The sequence below is a fragment of the Coturnix japonica genome, chromosome 9 (genome assembly GCF_054131305.1).
Source record: "Coturnix japonica strain WE chromosome 9, WE-NBRP24, whole genome shotgun sequence".
NCBI classification, from domain to species: Eukaryota; Metazoa; Chordata; class Aves; order Galliformes; family Phasianidae; genus Coturnix; species Coturnix japonica.
Window position 1 is genome coordinate 7330623 of NC_140671.1, and position 15323 is coordinate 7345945.

At 43.9% G+C, this 15323-nt stretch overlaps 1 protein-coding gene across 7 annotated transcripts in view; it reads left to right on the forward strand.

The window, feature by feature from the left end:
* Positions 1–15323, forward strand: part of CABIN1 (calcineurin binding protein 1) — an 87602-nt gene that overhangs the window by 41795 nt on the left and 30484 nt on the right. The window contains exon 31 of one of the 7 annotated variants that reach the window (XM_085556045.1): positions 3007–3531. The exons of the other annotated variants lie outside the window; for them this stretch is intronic. Coding sequence (XP_085412171.1) covers positions 3007–3048 — 42 coding nt within the window. The 3' untranslated portion in view covers positions 3049–3531. Of the gene's footprint in view, positions 1–3006; positions 3532–15323 lie in introns of those variants that run through there. 7 annotated transcript variants of the gene reach the window in all.

Below are 15323 nucleotides of genomic sequence, written 5' to 3' on the forward strand. Positions count from 1 at the left end.
ATACTGTGAGATGAGTGTCCTTTTACAAATGTGCAGTGAATAAATCCATAATTTGATTTTAGCCATCTGCCAGCTGTGTATCAGGTACGAGTGGCGGCGTAACCTTTAGACACTTCACCACTGAATGGGGTTGGTTTTAAACTGAAGTTCTTAAAGGGAAAAAAGCAAAAGCCACCTACAGGCTGTGACTGAAAGCTTTCATGTGTCCCCATAGTCGCAATGTGCAAAGTTCACCTAGGCACGTTAAAAGTAGCGTGTGTGTTTCTGAAGTCACATCACGTCATTGTCTTTAAAAACCCTCTCCTTTTGTTCTAAAACTGATTGCAATACTCTGGGGAATGGAAATTTGATGTAAGTATGGCTAGAATCAAAGCCTCAAGGTTTTTTTCTGAAACACTTCTTTCTTAGGTGAAGCTGTGAGTGATGTAAACAAGGTGAACTGTGCTTCTTCACTCTGTATTCTTGATGTTTCTGCCAGTTGTGTGTTGTGAGGACTTGTGAGGATAGTTGTATCCACTAATTTAAAAGCATTTAATTGGAAAAACTAAAAAGGTTAAAATGGAGGTGAGGAGATAAGATGGCAGATGATGATAGGTAAGAATACGGATTGTTGTTATGTGGATGAGCCATTTTGGAGGTGCCTGCAGTGTCACTGTGTGGGGCTCAGATGAAGATGCTGAAGCTGGAGTTATCTTTGTAATATTGCTCCATCTTTGGCAAATTTCCTAATGGTAGAAGAGTAAAAATGCTGAATATTGTATAGTGTGTTACTGCTCCAGACTCCTCGGCTCTTGTGGAAGAGGTTGGATTTCTTGGCATAGTATGAGCACTTCCTGGAGTTTGCATGATAGCAATTAGGTGAAACCTCAAGCACTGACTCAAACAAGGTGACTTTTCTCCCTCTACTGGAAGGAGTTAAAAGAAAAAGGGATTGAAAGGGTGACTGAAAGTAAGGATGTCCACAGTGGCCAGTACTGCAGCCTGCTCCTCTGAGCACCTGAGTGTCTTGTACAGCAGGGCAGCACCTATCAGAGCTCAGGTGAGAAGCGATGCACTTCCAGGAGCTTTCTGAACTTTGCTCATCCCAGCTGCACACATTTCACCTTCTGCCAGTTTGATTACTTGCGTCCTGTCAATAAACAGCTTCATCAATTTGGCTTTTACTGAGCTGTTTTTTCAGCAGCTCAGAGGAAGCAAAGCACAGAAGTAGCACAAAACCTTTCACTTGAAGCACTTTCTCGGAGTTGTTCAGAATGAATGACTAATTGTGCCTGCTGCTTGGCCTGAATGAAAATCAGAAACTGAAAATTCCTACCAAGTCATTTTCAATTTAAAACTTTATTACTTCAGAACTGCTCCCTGTGTGTATGCTCAAAGTGGAGCAGCACTTAAACTGTGATCTACTGCTTAGCAGACTGGAACTACTGTGTGAGTCATTAAATTAATGGTGTTTTCCTAAGTATTCAGAGGATTGAGATAATTTAATGAGCTTGTTATAACAGCTGAAATGATTTCTGTTTACACATACCTACTTTGTTCCCCCTGACGGACTGCACTAAGAGTTTAAGAGCACATGTTGGTTTTTCTCGCTTGGTGGTTGGTTGTTTTAAAAATCGTATAAGCATCAAATGCAGAATTTCAGGGTCACTGGGCTCCACTTACTCCAGTGCTGCTGACTGAAGTGTTTCCTGTGGGAAACATTTGGACAAACATGAAGACAGATGGGTGTGCTGTCAGGTTTTAGTTTCTGTTCAGCTCATCTATAGAGAAATGTGTGGCTGTCCCAAACTCTGAGACACCTTGAGACCATCTTAACTTGCTTAATATACAGTACAAGTTTTGTTTGTGCTCCATTTGTGTAACACAGCGAGCAGCAGATTCAGTCTTAAAAGACATGAATAGAATCACAAATCAGGTTTTAAAAAACAAGCATGCGTTACAGGCTGGTATAATACTAAAATGAAGATGGGGCTTCAATGTGAATGTAGTGCAGTGCATTTTCTTTGTCATATGTGGGACATGAAGAAAACATAAAGATACGAAGTATGAGAAAGTGACAAAAGTAGAAATTAATGACAAGTAGGTGTGTTTTTGTTTTGCTTTTCTTGTATCAGAGTTGATAGGAACAATAAGTTGAGCAACTCCGGCAGTTCTGATATCCTTAGACTTCACTTCTAACTCAGCTTTTAATTCTCACTTCTAATGCAGCTTTTAAAACAGGTAGATTATGTCTGGAAATTAACTTTAAGGAGCCCTGTTACTAAGTCATGGCTGCAGTAACACAAGTATTTTATTTTTAAAGGGTAACCAACAAACAGTGTTTAAAACTAAAGATTTTGCAACCTTTTTTTTTACTTTTTTTTTTTTTTTTTTTGTGGCATCTAACCTGAGATATACCTTAGTATTGTAGTATTCCTCCCATCAACCCATTAACTTCTAATTTCAGCCTGGGGCTCCTCCAAGAAGCTCCAGTGTTAAAAAGAACAAAAAAAAGCCTTCCAAAGCTTTCAGTGATTGGGTTCACTATCCCAGACTGCTTTCAGGTTAGTGTTTGACTGGCACCTAAAGCCACTAAAACGCTTTGTCTTCAACACCAAGCAGAGCTTCTGCAGGCAGTAAATTCTTGTCTTACAGGGATTAAATGGGATCAACAGCAAAAGGACTTCCTGAATTTCACTCTGCGTGTGTGTGCGTCTGTGTGTGTTTTAGGGGAAGGGACAGGTGTGATGCTGAAAAACAAACAGATTTTTTTAAGTGAGGGGAAAAAAATTATTTGCAAATTATTAGTTGGTGAATAGTGCGCTCCTGAAGTGCCTGCTAGGAATCTGTGTGTTCTGTGCCACTGTATGTAGGTAAACCATTCCCATGATCACCCATTTGCTGGGTTGCTTTGTCACCATCTTTTTAATATGTCACTCTTCTCCCTCCAAAATCTGACAATCCTCTGCTTGCTTTCTTGTGAATAATTGAGCCAGAATAACTTTTCCTGTCTCTGTATGTCCTCAGATCAATAAGGTAAAGCAAAGCAAAGTGCCTTTTTTTCCCTGAAAACTTCCATCTGAGGGCTGTCTCCAGTGGCTGCCTGAAGCCAACAAAATGAAAGGCCCACCAGGAGACGAGTCTGAATCGGAATTCTCTAAGTATGTGGACAGCAAGGTGAAGACAGCAAGATGATACACTGCGGTTTTCTGTTCTTAATCTCCTTTTGATTTCTCTTGCTGTTGTTGCTGCCTTCTGACACATTATTCCCTGCGCATTTATTCTTTCTTCTTGCCCTTTTAACAAGAGTTTAAATGTAAAGTAGTAACTGTCAAAAAAGATTCAGTTACCCTTACTCAGTGAGTATTGAAAAGGCCCAGGTTTTGAGTAGACCCGCTTCCCCTGAGAGCCCAGATTTGGCACTTGCTGGTCTATATTCCTCTTTAAGATCCAAAGGAAAGTAAAATGACTCCAAAACAAGAATCATAAACCTGGAAATAAACAGGAAAACATCTTTGGATAATAAAATTGGTGTATTTTAAAGGAAAAAAATGAAATACAGCTTTTTCTCCTCCCTCCTTTTCTCTCTCCAAAATCTTTCAGCTACCTGATGCCCATCCTGTGGTTTAGCTTCAGTGCAGATACATCTCTGTTTTCACTAACAGCAGATAATTCTCTTCCCTGCAGAAGTGATCTCCTTAGAGCAGTCCCAGCACTGCTGAAAAAAGGGAAATTGCCCTGGAAAATAATTACATCCTACCATAACACTCAGTGCTCTGGATTAGAGTGGGTTTTCCAGGCAAATATTCTGGTCTGGTAGCTCTTGTTATCTGCTTGCAAGACGATTTAAAAACATCTGAATTAAAGGAAGCAAATAGTGCTGCTGAAGGAAGAATGCTTTCTGTTTCCTGCAGGACTTTAATTGCCTGTGTGAGCTCGAGATTACCTTCTCTCTGCATGGAGAGGGGGGAAAAAGCCATCTCTAAGTGAAAACAATATCCTACTTCCTTTAAAATAGAAGATGTAGAAACAGAGTTCATGCTGGGATTTACAGTGCACGTCCTCTGAAGAACATCACTTAAAATGAAACAACTTCAAATATATGTATATTGACCTTAACATACTCAGTTATTACGTTTGCATGGAAAGCCTGCATGGAAAGCCTGCACCCTTATCTCTGCAGTGCAGAGAGGTCTGGAATATTTCTGAGTATTTATTATTCATCCCAGAGCACTTAATCAAGAAATCCCAGTGTGCGAGAGTTAAAAATGCTTAAAAGTGGAAAATCCCTTTCTGGCTTGTCTGGCTCAGAGCATTGTGGCATTGGAAAGCATGTGCTAGAGTTCACAACCCAGTGGGTGATTGCAGCTGAGATATTCCTTATATCTTGCTTTGGTTGCTATCGATTGAAAGATATGGCTTTTTAAAAATGCATTTGATGACCTCAGCCTTTTAAGGAAACACAGCGATATAAATTGCTCACTTTTTAATGGTGTCGAATTGTGCTCTGCCATCCTCCTTTCCCTTAAAAAAATAACTAAAAAGTGTGTCTAAGACGGGGCTGTTCAAGATTAACAATTGCACCTCGAACAATTGCTCCTTCTTGGAGACTATCTGCTGAACTGCAAGTAATCATTAGGAGCATTTATTTTTCAAAGGACAAATGTTAAGTCATCTTGTTGACTCTGGGCATGTTTCAAGTTTCCTGTAATTGCTCTGCCAGTGTTTCCCCATCCATTTTTCCTTGCCAAAACGTATAAAGCCGCGCTGTTTCATTCTTGTATCACTCAAATTAAGCATAAAAAGCAGGAGATGTTAGCTGTTCATGCAGCCCTCATTTGCACAGTGTCTCCCAAGTCATTAAGCAATTAAGAAAAATATCATCTCATCTTTCACCCCTCATCAGCCCGAAGCCTCGAATAGCGTGTCCCAAATTCTGCCTTGTGTAAAAAAAAAAATAATTAATGAAAAGGCCTTTGATATTACATAGTGCTGTGTGTGAACCGGGGATGTGGGTGTGTGTGATGGTGCCAGCCATCTTCTGCAGCAGCCATTTCACCAGCGAGCTTGGAGCAGGCAGAGCAGGAGCACAGCCGTGCAAGGAAGAGCTGGTGCTCCAGGTCATGTTAGTGCTGTGCTCCAACCACTGAGGCTGTCCCTGACACCAGAACACGGTGTTGAATCCATGCTTGTTTAAGAAATCATGGAGGGGACTCCCAAAGGTCCCACAGGGACACCCACAGCTCCATCAGTGCTCACAGCCCCATCCCTGACTGTGGGTGTCTGCAGGGATGGGGCACCTCCACCTCTCTGGGCACCCTGTGCCTCACTGCCCTCATTGCAAACAATTCCATCCTTATATCCAATCTAAATCTCCTTTCTTTTTAGTTTGGAACCATCCCCCTTAGAAAGGGCTAACTTTTGGAGTTGGACAGAATTGACCATTATCTGTGGTGAAAACCCTTTCCTTCTTCGCTCCTAAGAGACCAGCTTGCTTCCTAGATTGAAGTTGATAATAGACCTCTAAAATAGTCTTTCTGTACAACAGTGAATCAGACCTAACCTATCTATCCCATTTAGTGATATTAAATAGATTTTGCTTGTTCGTAAGGCAGTCTGAAACCTGGAAATGCCCAAAGGCATTTAGCTGCTTGGGATTCGTATGACCGATTTCCATGCTGGTGCACACCCAGTCCCTGGGCTATCGAAGCATTTTAAGATGCTTTTAATTCCAGGTACAACAAGCACTTAATTTGCACTAATACATGACAGTACGTAGGGAAAAAGCCTGCAGCACGAGAGGGGATAAGGAGCTAATGTGGAATCACTGAGCAGATTAAAACCTGCGGGAGGTTTATGGAGCAGCAGTCGGTGCGGGGAGCAGCGGGTCGTGGCAGGGTGTGAGACACGGGCAGAGACACAGCAGAGAACGGAGAAGGGAAGGGGGGGGGAGGAAAAAAAAAGAAGAATAAATAAATAAATAACCGCGGCAGCAGGAAATCTGAGGTATGCGGTTTCCAGAGGTCGGCCTCCCTCCGGTGCGAGAGGAAGTGCGAGCCGAGCGCCGAGGCGGGCGCAGCGGGGCCCGGCCCGCGGGCAGGTGGGGGGTGCGGGGGCGGCGCGGAGCGGAGCCGGAGGAGGGGGGGGAGAGCCGGGCGGGGCGGAGCGGGCGTGGAGCCGCGGGGCCGACGGGGAAGTTCGGCGGAGCGAGGCCGGGGCGCCGCCGGGCATGGTGAGAGAGGGGGCGGCCCCGCGGCCGTGGGAAGCGGCCGCCCCGTGCGGGGGGAGGGGGCGGCCCAGGGAAAGTTCCCTCCGTGTGTTCCGCGGGGAGCGCGGCTGCCGGGCCGTGCCCTGCGCTGTGTGCGGGGCCGGGAGCCGCGGGGAGCACACGGAGCCCCGCTGCCACCTGTGGCGTGCGGAACGCCGCGGCCGGAGGGAATCCCCGGCGGTGCGGCTGTGTGCGGGACAAGCGGACGGGAATGGGGAGCGGAGCGGACGAGAGGAGTTCGGGCCGGGGAGAGCGCGGGTGAGGGGCTGTGCGCCGTGCGGAACGAGGGTTGGGGTCTGTCGGTTTGCTGAGCGCCCCGCTGCCCGCTCAGCACGGAGCCGGGCTTACCCCGCGCCCTGCATGTGCCGAGCGTCGCTGCTCCGTGCGCCGGAGCGGAGCGAGGCTTAAGAGGATTCCCACGGCATTAGCGGTTCGTTGGGACCGGTCAGCTTTGTCTCGTTCCGTGCTTATAATTTTAGAACGCGTGTCTTTTAATTGCAACGTTGCGACGTTGGCTCTGGCAGCTGTGTGGTTTGGGTTTTTAATTTGCTGCAGCGTGTGTTTGTGCAGCGGGGGATTTCGGTGCGAACCGGGAGGTATTTTGCACGGAGCGCAGCTTGGAATTGCAGCATAGAGCTGGGGAGGCTGCAGGGTGTTTGTATTGCAGGGTGTTCAGGATGACGTGCCGAATCCCCAGGTATTCGGATTGGTTTCGGTGAAATGACTTCTGTGTGCTTTTAGCATCTGTATCAGAGTCTGAAATACTCTGAGTGCTGAGGCCTTTCTTCTCCCCCTCAGTAATTACCCTGGCTGTCCTCAAACAAATCATTGCTGGCTCATGCTATCCCTGAAATCAAACACCAGCAGGCTGTGCTCTCTTCTGCCGAGCTCCCTGAGCTCTGCCCTGCCTTCTGCCGGGCTCAGCCGCTGGAATATCGCTGCCGGTTGAATATGGAAGATCCGTGTGTGCTGCGATTTGCATTATTGTAAATAGGGTAATTGAATTACAGCCTCTCAGCCACGATTTGTTCCTCGGGTGCTATCAGCGGTCAGCCAGCACTAACTGAGGTGCTTGGCAGGGCCAGTCGAGTGCTTGCTTGGGGCTGACGTTTCCACCAATTCTATCATGGGATATGAAAGGTACTTCTATTCACGTGAGTTGCCAAGGGAGTCTCTGAAAGCAAGACAGCGTTAGATGCTAACCTAAAAAATAAAGGTAAAATACCGTATAACTGAGTTAATGAATCTCACTTTTGTTATATGGATTTCTCTATGAGAATAGAAGCTATATTGTGAGGTTAGAGCAGCTATATTCTGAGGTTAGCTATGGGTGCAGAACAGTAAGAGAATTTTTTGCCTTTTATAGCCGTCGGGACTCGCTCAGAGCCTTCACTTGCTAGACAGAGGAGGGAAGTGTTGTACAGTGCTGCTGTAGGGGGGGAGAAGAGATGATGAAATGAGTTACCTGTCAGCTTCTAATAACTTCATTTGAAGGGCTTAATTGGCGAGGATGAAATCTGCCAACTCACGTAGAGCTTCAGTGGGTTGTGAAGGGTCTGCATTCCCCAAGACCTGACGCCCTGTTACCACCTCACATGTCTCGTTGTGATTCCTAATCACTCACATAGAGTATTTTTAACCACCTATTTCAAACAAGTTGCTTCCTGCCTTCAGCTTCAGCTCATAAACAATATGAAATCCAAGATGTGTACTTCTGTCATTCCTGTGTCATTATGAAACCTTAGGCAGAGCTGTGAACTAAGTCAAGTACTTGCAAACGTGTGTCTTTATAAAACTGGCATTTAAAGAACAGGGATAGGGAACTCTAGTCAGATCTTAAGGGATTTTGATTAGAGATTAAAAGGCTTTTTAACTGGCTTCTGCTGTCATTTTACCTCTGTTGGATCATTGGAGGAGTTTAAATGTTCAGATGAGCTCTCTGTTCCTTTTATTCTCAACACTAATGAAAGGTGCAGGTATTTCTCAGTGCTTCTGGGTTGTGTGGACGTACCAAGACACTGCTCAGTGTTGGGAACATGCTATTCCTGCTGCTTTCCAGCAAGCATTCTAGAGATTGATGGCTAATAACAAATAACTGGGTTCAGCTACAATTATGTAAGACATCTGATATTTCCTTCTCATTGATAACACTTGTTTATTTTTGCGGTATTAAAAATATTGATAAGTCTTTACTACGTTCCACTTCACAGTTCTCTTATACTTTAGTGAATGATTTCACAGCCTTTTCAATTGAATTTATTAACCTTCTGTAATCTCAGCATGACCTGAGATAAGGGAACTCTCATACCTGAACAGTGCAGACCTCCACTCCTACCTTGTGTTTGTGTGGTTTGGTGCTAAAGAAACTAAAGAAGACATACCTGAAGTGCCTGTGTTTTCCTCTACAGCTAATTTGAGACCCTCCAGCTTCTGATAGACTGCTGAGTCTAACTTGTCCATGTATTTGTAAAGCATACAGGTGGATAATGGTACTTTTTCTAGGTATGGCATGAGTGTGTTGAAGTATTTTTCAAAGGCTCAGGTTTTGGTGCTTCTTATCTTGCTATTTTAGTGTGTCATTACACAAAAGATGGTCTAAAAGCTGAGGGATGCTTTCTGTCAGAGCAGAATCCATCCAGTCTTGTACATGGGGACTACCTCGCTCTTAAAACAACAGTCTCCTGTGTTTTGGGTGCTGGGTAACCCATCACAGTTACGTCTACAACTTGGATGTGTAGGTGAAGAGGTGACATCCTGTACGAGGAGACTCTCAGTGCAGTAAAGGAAGAAGCTCTGAACAGCTCATAATTCAACGTTAACAATGTGCTGAGTCTCAGTAATTAGCGTAGCGTTTATTATGAAGCTCTTGTTGTTTTGCTTGTAGCATCTTATATAATGACCTCAATGTTAGAAGTGAACCAGTCTAAGCAGCTTGAGGAAAGGGGACCTATAAGGAAGGAGGGTAAGATTCAGCGTTTTTCCTTTGCTGCAAACATCCACCCACCTTGACAATTAGCTGATGTTCTTGTGACAGATCTGTTGTCTTTTGCTCGTAGCAGCTGCTTTGCTCCTGGTAGATTTGGAGATTCCTCAGATTGTGTCATTGAACATCTGGCCAGTGTTTAACTTTCTTTTCCGTGTGAGCATTGCCTGGTTATTACTCTCAGAGCAGCAGAAAGGCTGCCTGTTGGAGCCATATGTAACTCTTCTGTATCTGCGTTATATTGCTGGGTATTCCTAATACTGATTTCTATCATCTGTCTCTAATCTTTCTTCTTAGCCAGACTTGGTTATCCTATACTACTTGGTTATCCTATACTACTCCTACTCATTTAAGGCAGGAGTGTTATTAGAATAACATCAGTAATGTAACGTACCAGGTTCTCAGGACTGTGATAGTGTCACAATCCTTGCCCATCTCTTGGCTTGGAACTGGGGAATTGCCGGCTTCTCCCAGCCTTGTGTTAGCCCCAGTTCTCTTTCTGGTTCTGTAATACCTCCCCTAGGGGTAAGAATGACTGGTGACTTGAGCTCAGCATGGCAGTAATGTCAGTCAGAACCACCTGTGCATGTTCCAGTTGAGGTCTGTCTCCCCTAACATTTGTTGTCTGTTACGACTTGCTCATCCAGGCTTTCTTTCCACATAGAGGAAAGTCGTTTCCAGAGTGTAGCTCATCTTGTCGCAGGGCAGAGCCTGTGGCTCAGATGAGCCACCCTCTGAATGTCCTTTTCTCTAGATAACATCACAGAATGTACATGTCTATGTCATGGACTTCTGAAATGGAATAAATCCCATGTGCTGTTGAAAAATGAGGGTTTTGTAACGTCTGTAGGGGATTAAAGCGGAGGCTGCACCAAGCTTTGTTTCATTAGGTACCACTTGCATCTGCTACCAGGCAGTCTTGTAGCAGATACGCAAGAAAGACCTAAGCAGAAAATGCTCTTAAAACAACAGATTGCCTGTTAGGCAAAGTCAGAACCCCTGTCACTGTTGAAATGTGCTCTGCTAACCATTTATTCTAGTGCTAAAGAAATCTAAATATTCTGTTGTCTGGCCCCTGAAAATGCCTAAAGAAATGCAAAATCCCAGTGAAGAGCTTTCTTATCAAGGGTGTCAATATCCTTTCATTAAGTTTCTGCATCTTTTTCTCTCTTGTTGCTAATTAGAAGATCTAGAAACATTCTTTGCATTTCAATGCTATTTGTTCTGTAGGACAAAGAATTCCAGGGTTGCCATACACCTTCCTTGGTGGTGTTTTTTTTGGATGGATGTGCCTCACAAGGACTTTGGATGGATTCTGCTCTTGTGCATCGTGTTGGCAAACCTCTTATGTCCTTTGGGAACCCCACAGATGCAGTGAGAAGCCTTTCTAGTGGTAATTTCAGCTCTTGGCTAGCATGTGCCTCTGTCATTCCTACATTACAGCTGGTAGAAGGGAGCAACTTCTAGAGCAAAGCTGAAGAAAAGACAGCAAATGCACATAGCTATTTATCCAAAAGTATTTATTAATATGTAGCATCCCTGTTTGAGAAACTGTCCAGCTGTCTGAAGAGAAACCTTCCTTACTGTGGGCAGCAGAAGGAAAGAAAACAATCACTCTTTAAATAATCCACCTTTGCTTTAGCATGTGAGATTGTGCAGAGGAGGGAGATGCTTTAACAGGGAGGATCTGACGGGGTTTCTTGGAGTGCTTTGGGGAAAGGTACTCCTGGTGCTGACAGCACTGACCTGCAGAAGCAGTGCAGGGAGTAGACTTTGTTATTAGCGGATGTTGCATAGCTGCATAGCTGGCTTTCAAGAAGGTGATGTCTGAGTCCCACTGTTACACAGCTTTGAGCCAATGCAGCTGTGTCTCATCTTGAATGAGATGGCACCTTCAGAACAGGTTGTGTTGAGGGAGCAGCCTGCTGTGCCTTCTCACTCTCTTCTCTATTCCTTCCCACTGCAGTTACGGAGCAGAGTGGATATTTTCTTTTTGCTTCTGTCTGTTGACATTATTGTGCAATCAGATGGTACGCAGGAAACTTTGCACTGAAATCTCCTCAAGCTTCCTGAACAAGCAAACTAAAACCTCGAGATTCTGCCTGGCAGAGGTCCAAATGCAGTGCTGTGCAGAGGCCATCAGTACCCCTGCTGCTGTTAGATGGATTCCACCTGAGCTTGTAACTCAGCACCTTAACGAAGCACTTTGGCTTTAGGTAATTGCATACTCAGCAAGGAAATTACTCCCTTCCCCCTGCTTCTCAGATGGTCACGTCCCCAACTTGTGCTCATACCTTGGGTTTGCTTTTGTAGGGCTACACCAATTCACAGTGAAAACCTCAAGCATTAGATTTTGTGGAGATAAATGAGGGGTGAGAATTATTTTGCATTATTGCATTATTTTTTTTTAATCAGCATATGATAATTGGAACATTTTCCATTTGACACAGTTTCATGCTGTTAATTCATGCTGCAGGATCCCACAGTTCTTCCAGAAAGCATCCATGTTGTTATGCTGATAGCCAATGTGCCATCAATGAGAGGAATTGTCGGAGCAGAGCAGGATTACATCTTAAAAAGGAAGTTGCTGTAGCTTTAACTTATCTCTCACACTTTTTCTAGACTGCTAAAATGTCATTTATTGGTTAACATGCTGTTTGTAATATTCTGCTGTTGTATTGTGTGAACAAGACTAAACCAGCCAAGGGGAATGCTCCCTGAGTGCTCTGTATAACATCTCAGTTTAGCTCACCAAAGGCAGGAGCTCTGTTTTTCTCTTGATGGTGCAGTTCCCTTCAGCTATTAATAATATTGTGAATGTAACTGCTTTGATTTCTTAGTATCTTTTTTTCACCTGCGTTCCTGTTCACGGAAGTGGAATTGTTCCACAACGTTCTGCGTAGGAATGAAGAAGGAGAAAAATAATGAATTGTCTGTACTAAGTAGAAAAAACTCAGGTCAGGTGACAAAGTAAAATAAGAAGCAAGATGGGAGCGTGCTGTGATGGAGTGAGGAAAAGTTGGTGTAGTAATTTGCTAAACGAGGTGGGGAGGAGCTTTTAATGGTTACACTCAGAGCTATCAGGAAGTCATGAGTTGCTGAGCAAACACAGAACAAGTTGTGCAGTAAATAAAGCAATGCTTGCAGGAAGGAGCAGGGATATCCTTCATTGAGGGTCTGTACCGTGCTTTCTTAGCTGAGAAGAGCCATGTTTAGAGTTCAGTGTGTTGAAACTGTTCAATTTATATTATCTTTCTTTTCAGTTCCTAAGTGCAAGGCCTGATATTGACCTAGATAGCAGGAAAGGGATGTCACAGGGAAGCTAGTAGTACTCCAGTGTGGTGTGTTTAACCCTGGAGTAAAACATAATATATAAAATATATATATTTAGGGAAGTTTGAGCTTTCCAGGGGTTTTGCAGTTGTGCTTAATTCACCTTCAGATTTTAGGATGCTGTGTAGGTGTGTTTTTTTTGTGAGTTGGTGGCTTCTCTGGATCATTTTGCTAGTTGGTCTGTTAGTTTGGTCATATTACATAACAGTTGTTAAAAATATGAATTAGATTTGCTTTTAGAAAATGCTTTTTCTTAATAGGACGTTGCTCAGACTGACAGGTTTTGGTCAGAGAAGTGCTTGGTTTTGCATTGGTCACCTACAGGCAGCAGCAGTGGAACTGATGTAGTGGTATCTGGTGCAGCTTGCACTTATGGGGCCTTGTAGTAAATTGAGAATTAAATCCAAAGTGATGGGAGATGTTACTGTGCAGCAGTACTTACATGATGTATTTACTTGTTTTCTATGAATTTGATCATCTGATGTTTGACAACTGTTACTTCATTTCAGTGGGAGAAATTGTGCAGTGCTGAGAGAGGGAAGTTTGACCTCTGCTTAGAAAATGGCTCACTGTGAAACACGGCATTCCTCTGCAGGGATGTTTGGGGTTTGCTGAGAGCTGTCAGTGCTTCCTCTGCAGAGAGGCATTCCTAAACCCCAGGGAATCCCCTCCCTTCAAGTTCTGAAGCAAACAGTGTGGAGGAATAATGAGCACTTCCTTCCTTGCTATTTTCAGTGGCTGAACTAGAAAGTACTGCTCTTGCTCTAGCTCCTGCTTACAGAGCTCTGCACAGCGTGCTTCTCTTCTTACCCTCATCAATTGTGGAAGTCGTGCAGTAAGTTCCAAGCCAAAGTCAGATAAGCGTCATGGGTAGTGTTGTGTGCTGAGTTCAGCATTCAGCTTCACATTTAATGTAATGTTCAATAGGAAGTTGTTTCATAATTTTCACTTATAAAAAATCCCAGATTTATTCTTCCCAGCAGCATGTATTGGCTTTACTTCTCCCAGCCCTCGGGAGCTTGTTTAGCCAGGGAGGCGTGGAAAGCAGCTTGATATTTTGGTTTTTGGGAGGCGTTTCTGGAGTTATTGGAAGTGACTCTCAGTCCTTCCTCCAGTTCCATGTAAACAACCTTGCTGGCTGTTGCAGAAGGGAGGAGAACCTTTCAGCTGCAGAGTGGTGGCCAGCAGCAGAGCTGCACTGCAGAGCACTGTGCTGCATTGCAAGAGTCGGCCGGTGGCTTGGGCTGGAGATGCTCTATAAGGTGTCCTGTGTGGTGACAGCCAGCAGTAAATGCTTCAGAGGAGCTGAAGATGTTTATCAGAAGGGTCTGTGCTCCTGCCAGTGTGTGCTTTCAAGGGAGATACTTCACTAGCAAATCTGAATTTTCAAATGATTATATGAAAGCTTTATTGAAGCTGAATAACTTCTTCCAGTCTGCCCTCCCAGTTATTCTGGTTTCAAGCTTTGCATTTCTGAAGTTTTGCTTTAAAAGCTGTTGGGCCATTTTTAAAGGAGAAGCTTCAGTATATCATCTACATTCAGAACTCTTCTTCCTGAAGGATTCTGATATTTGGCAACGAAAAACATATTCCTGATGGAATCAGTTAAACCTTAGTAAAGGCTGGGATGAAACCATTTATTTCTCCTCTGGCTCAAACTGCTATCTTGAAAAGGATTCGACATCGCTCATAAAGTAGAATCTGAAAAACTCACTTCAGCATAATTGTTCTGCATATTGCTTAATAGAATAGTGGTGGGTGGAATGAAGGTGGTTCAGACTCCCAACAGCAGGATTCCTTGTGCTTTTGGTTCCAGGCTGTGTATGAGGTGGGCAGGTGTGGAACAAGACATCAATCTTCTGCCGTGCTGTTCTGCATTTGTAAAACTGCAAGTCAACACACGACAAGTCAGCATCTTTGTTTTTAAAATCAGGCTTTGTGTTGTAATGTTAGAATAAGCGTAAAATGGGAGTTGTAATTAAAACTTTTCTCATGTACCTGGTGCTGGAGAAAGGCAGAAGAGCAGCATTGCCAAGCAAGCAGTCTTGTTTCTCTCTAGCACATGAACATTGTCAGGTTAAGGTCAACATTTTATGCACAGATTTGGTCCTTCCTACAAGTTTTTGTTGGACTAAATCTATTGTTTCAGAGAATTTTCTTTTGCAATTAAATTTCATTTTGCAATTAAAGAAAGGATATTTCCAACTTAATGATCTTACGATGGTGATTGTATGCACAGAATATATGGGTGAGATCTGCAGAATGAATTTCATCTCATCTCAGATATGATATTCTAAAACTCACTCCCAGTGACCTGCCTAACTCAAATAAAGGATGAGATAATGCTGAAAAAGACCAGAAACCTACACGTTGGCTGTGTTCCATGCCTGCAGCGTGCATCTAAGCTGACCATAAATTGTTTTGTATAGTTAAATTGGCTGAGTGGGTTGCTGCAATATGGTGCCATTATGATGCCTTCGGTTGTTTTAGAGGTTGGCAGAAACCCAGCCTACATATGTGCAGACAAGCAAAAATATCTGTGCTAGAATGTGTGTGTTCATCTGTAGCCTGAAAGCAAAATCACTGTGTAGTTCTGGGGAAGCAAAAGGCTCTGCTTAAAGTTTGTGCTGCTTTATGGCGCTGTTTCCTTTGAGATCTCTTCCTAGGTGAGTGCTCCTGAGCTGTCTGAGCAGGTCATGCCTTTGCAGCTGCCATAGGGGGTACTGTGGATGTTGGCAGTCCATCATGGTGAGGGTTTGG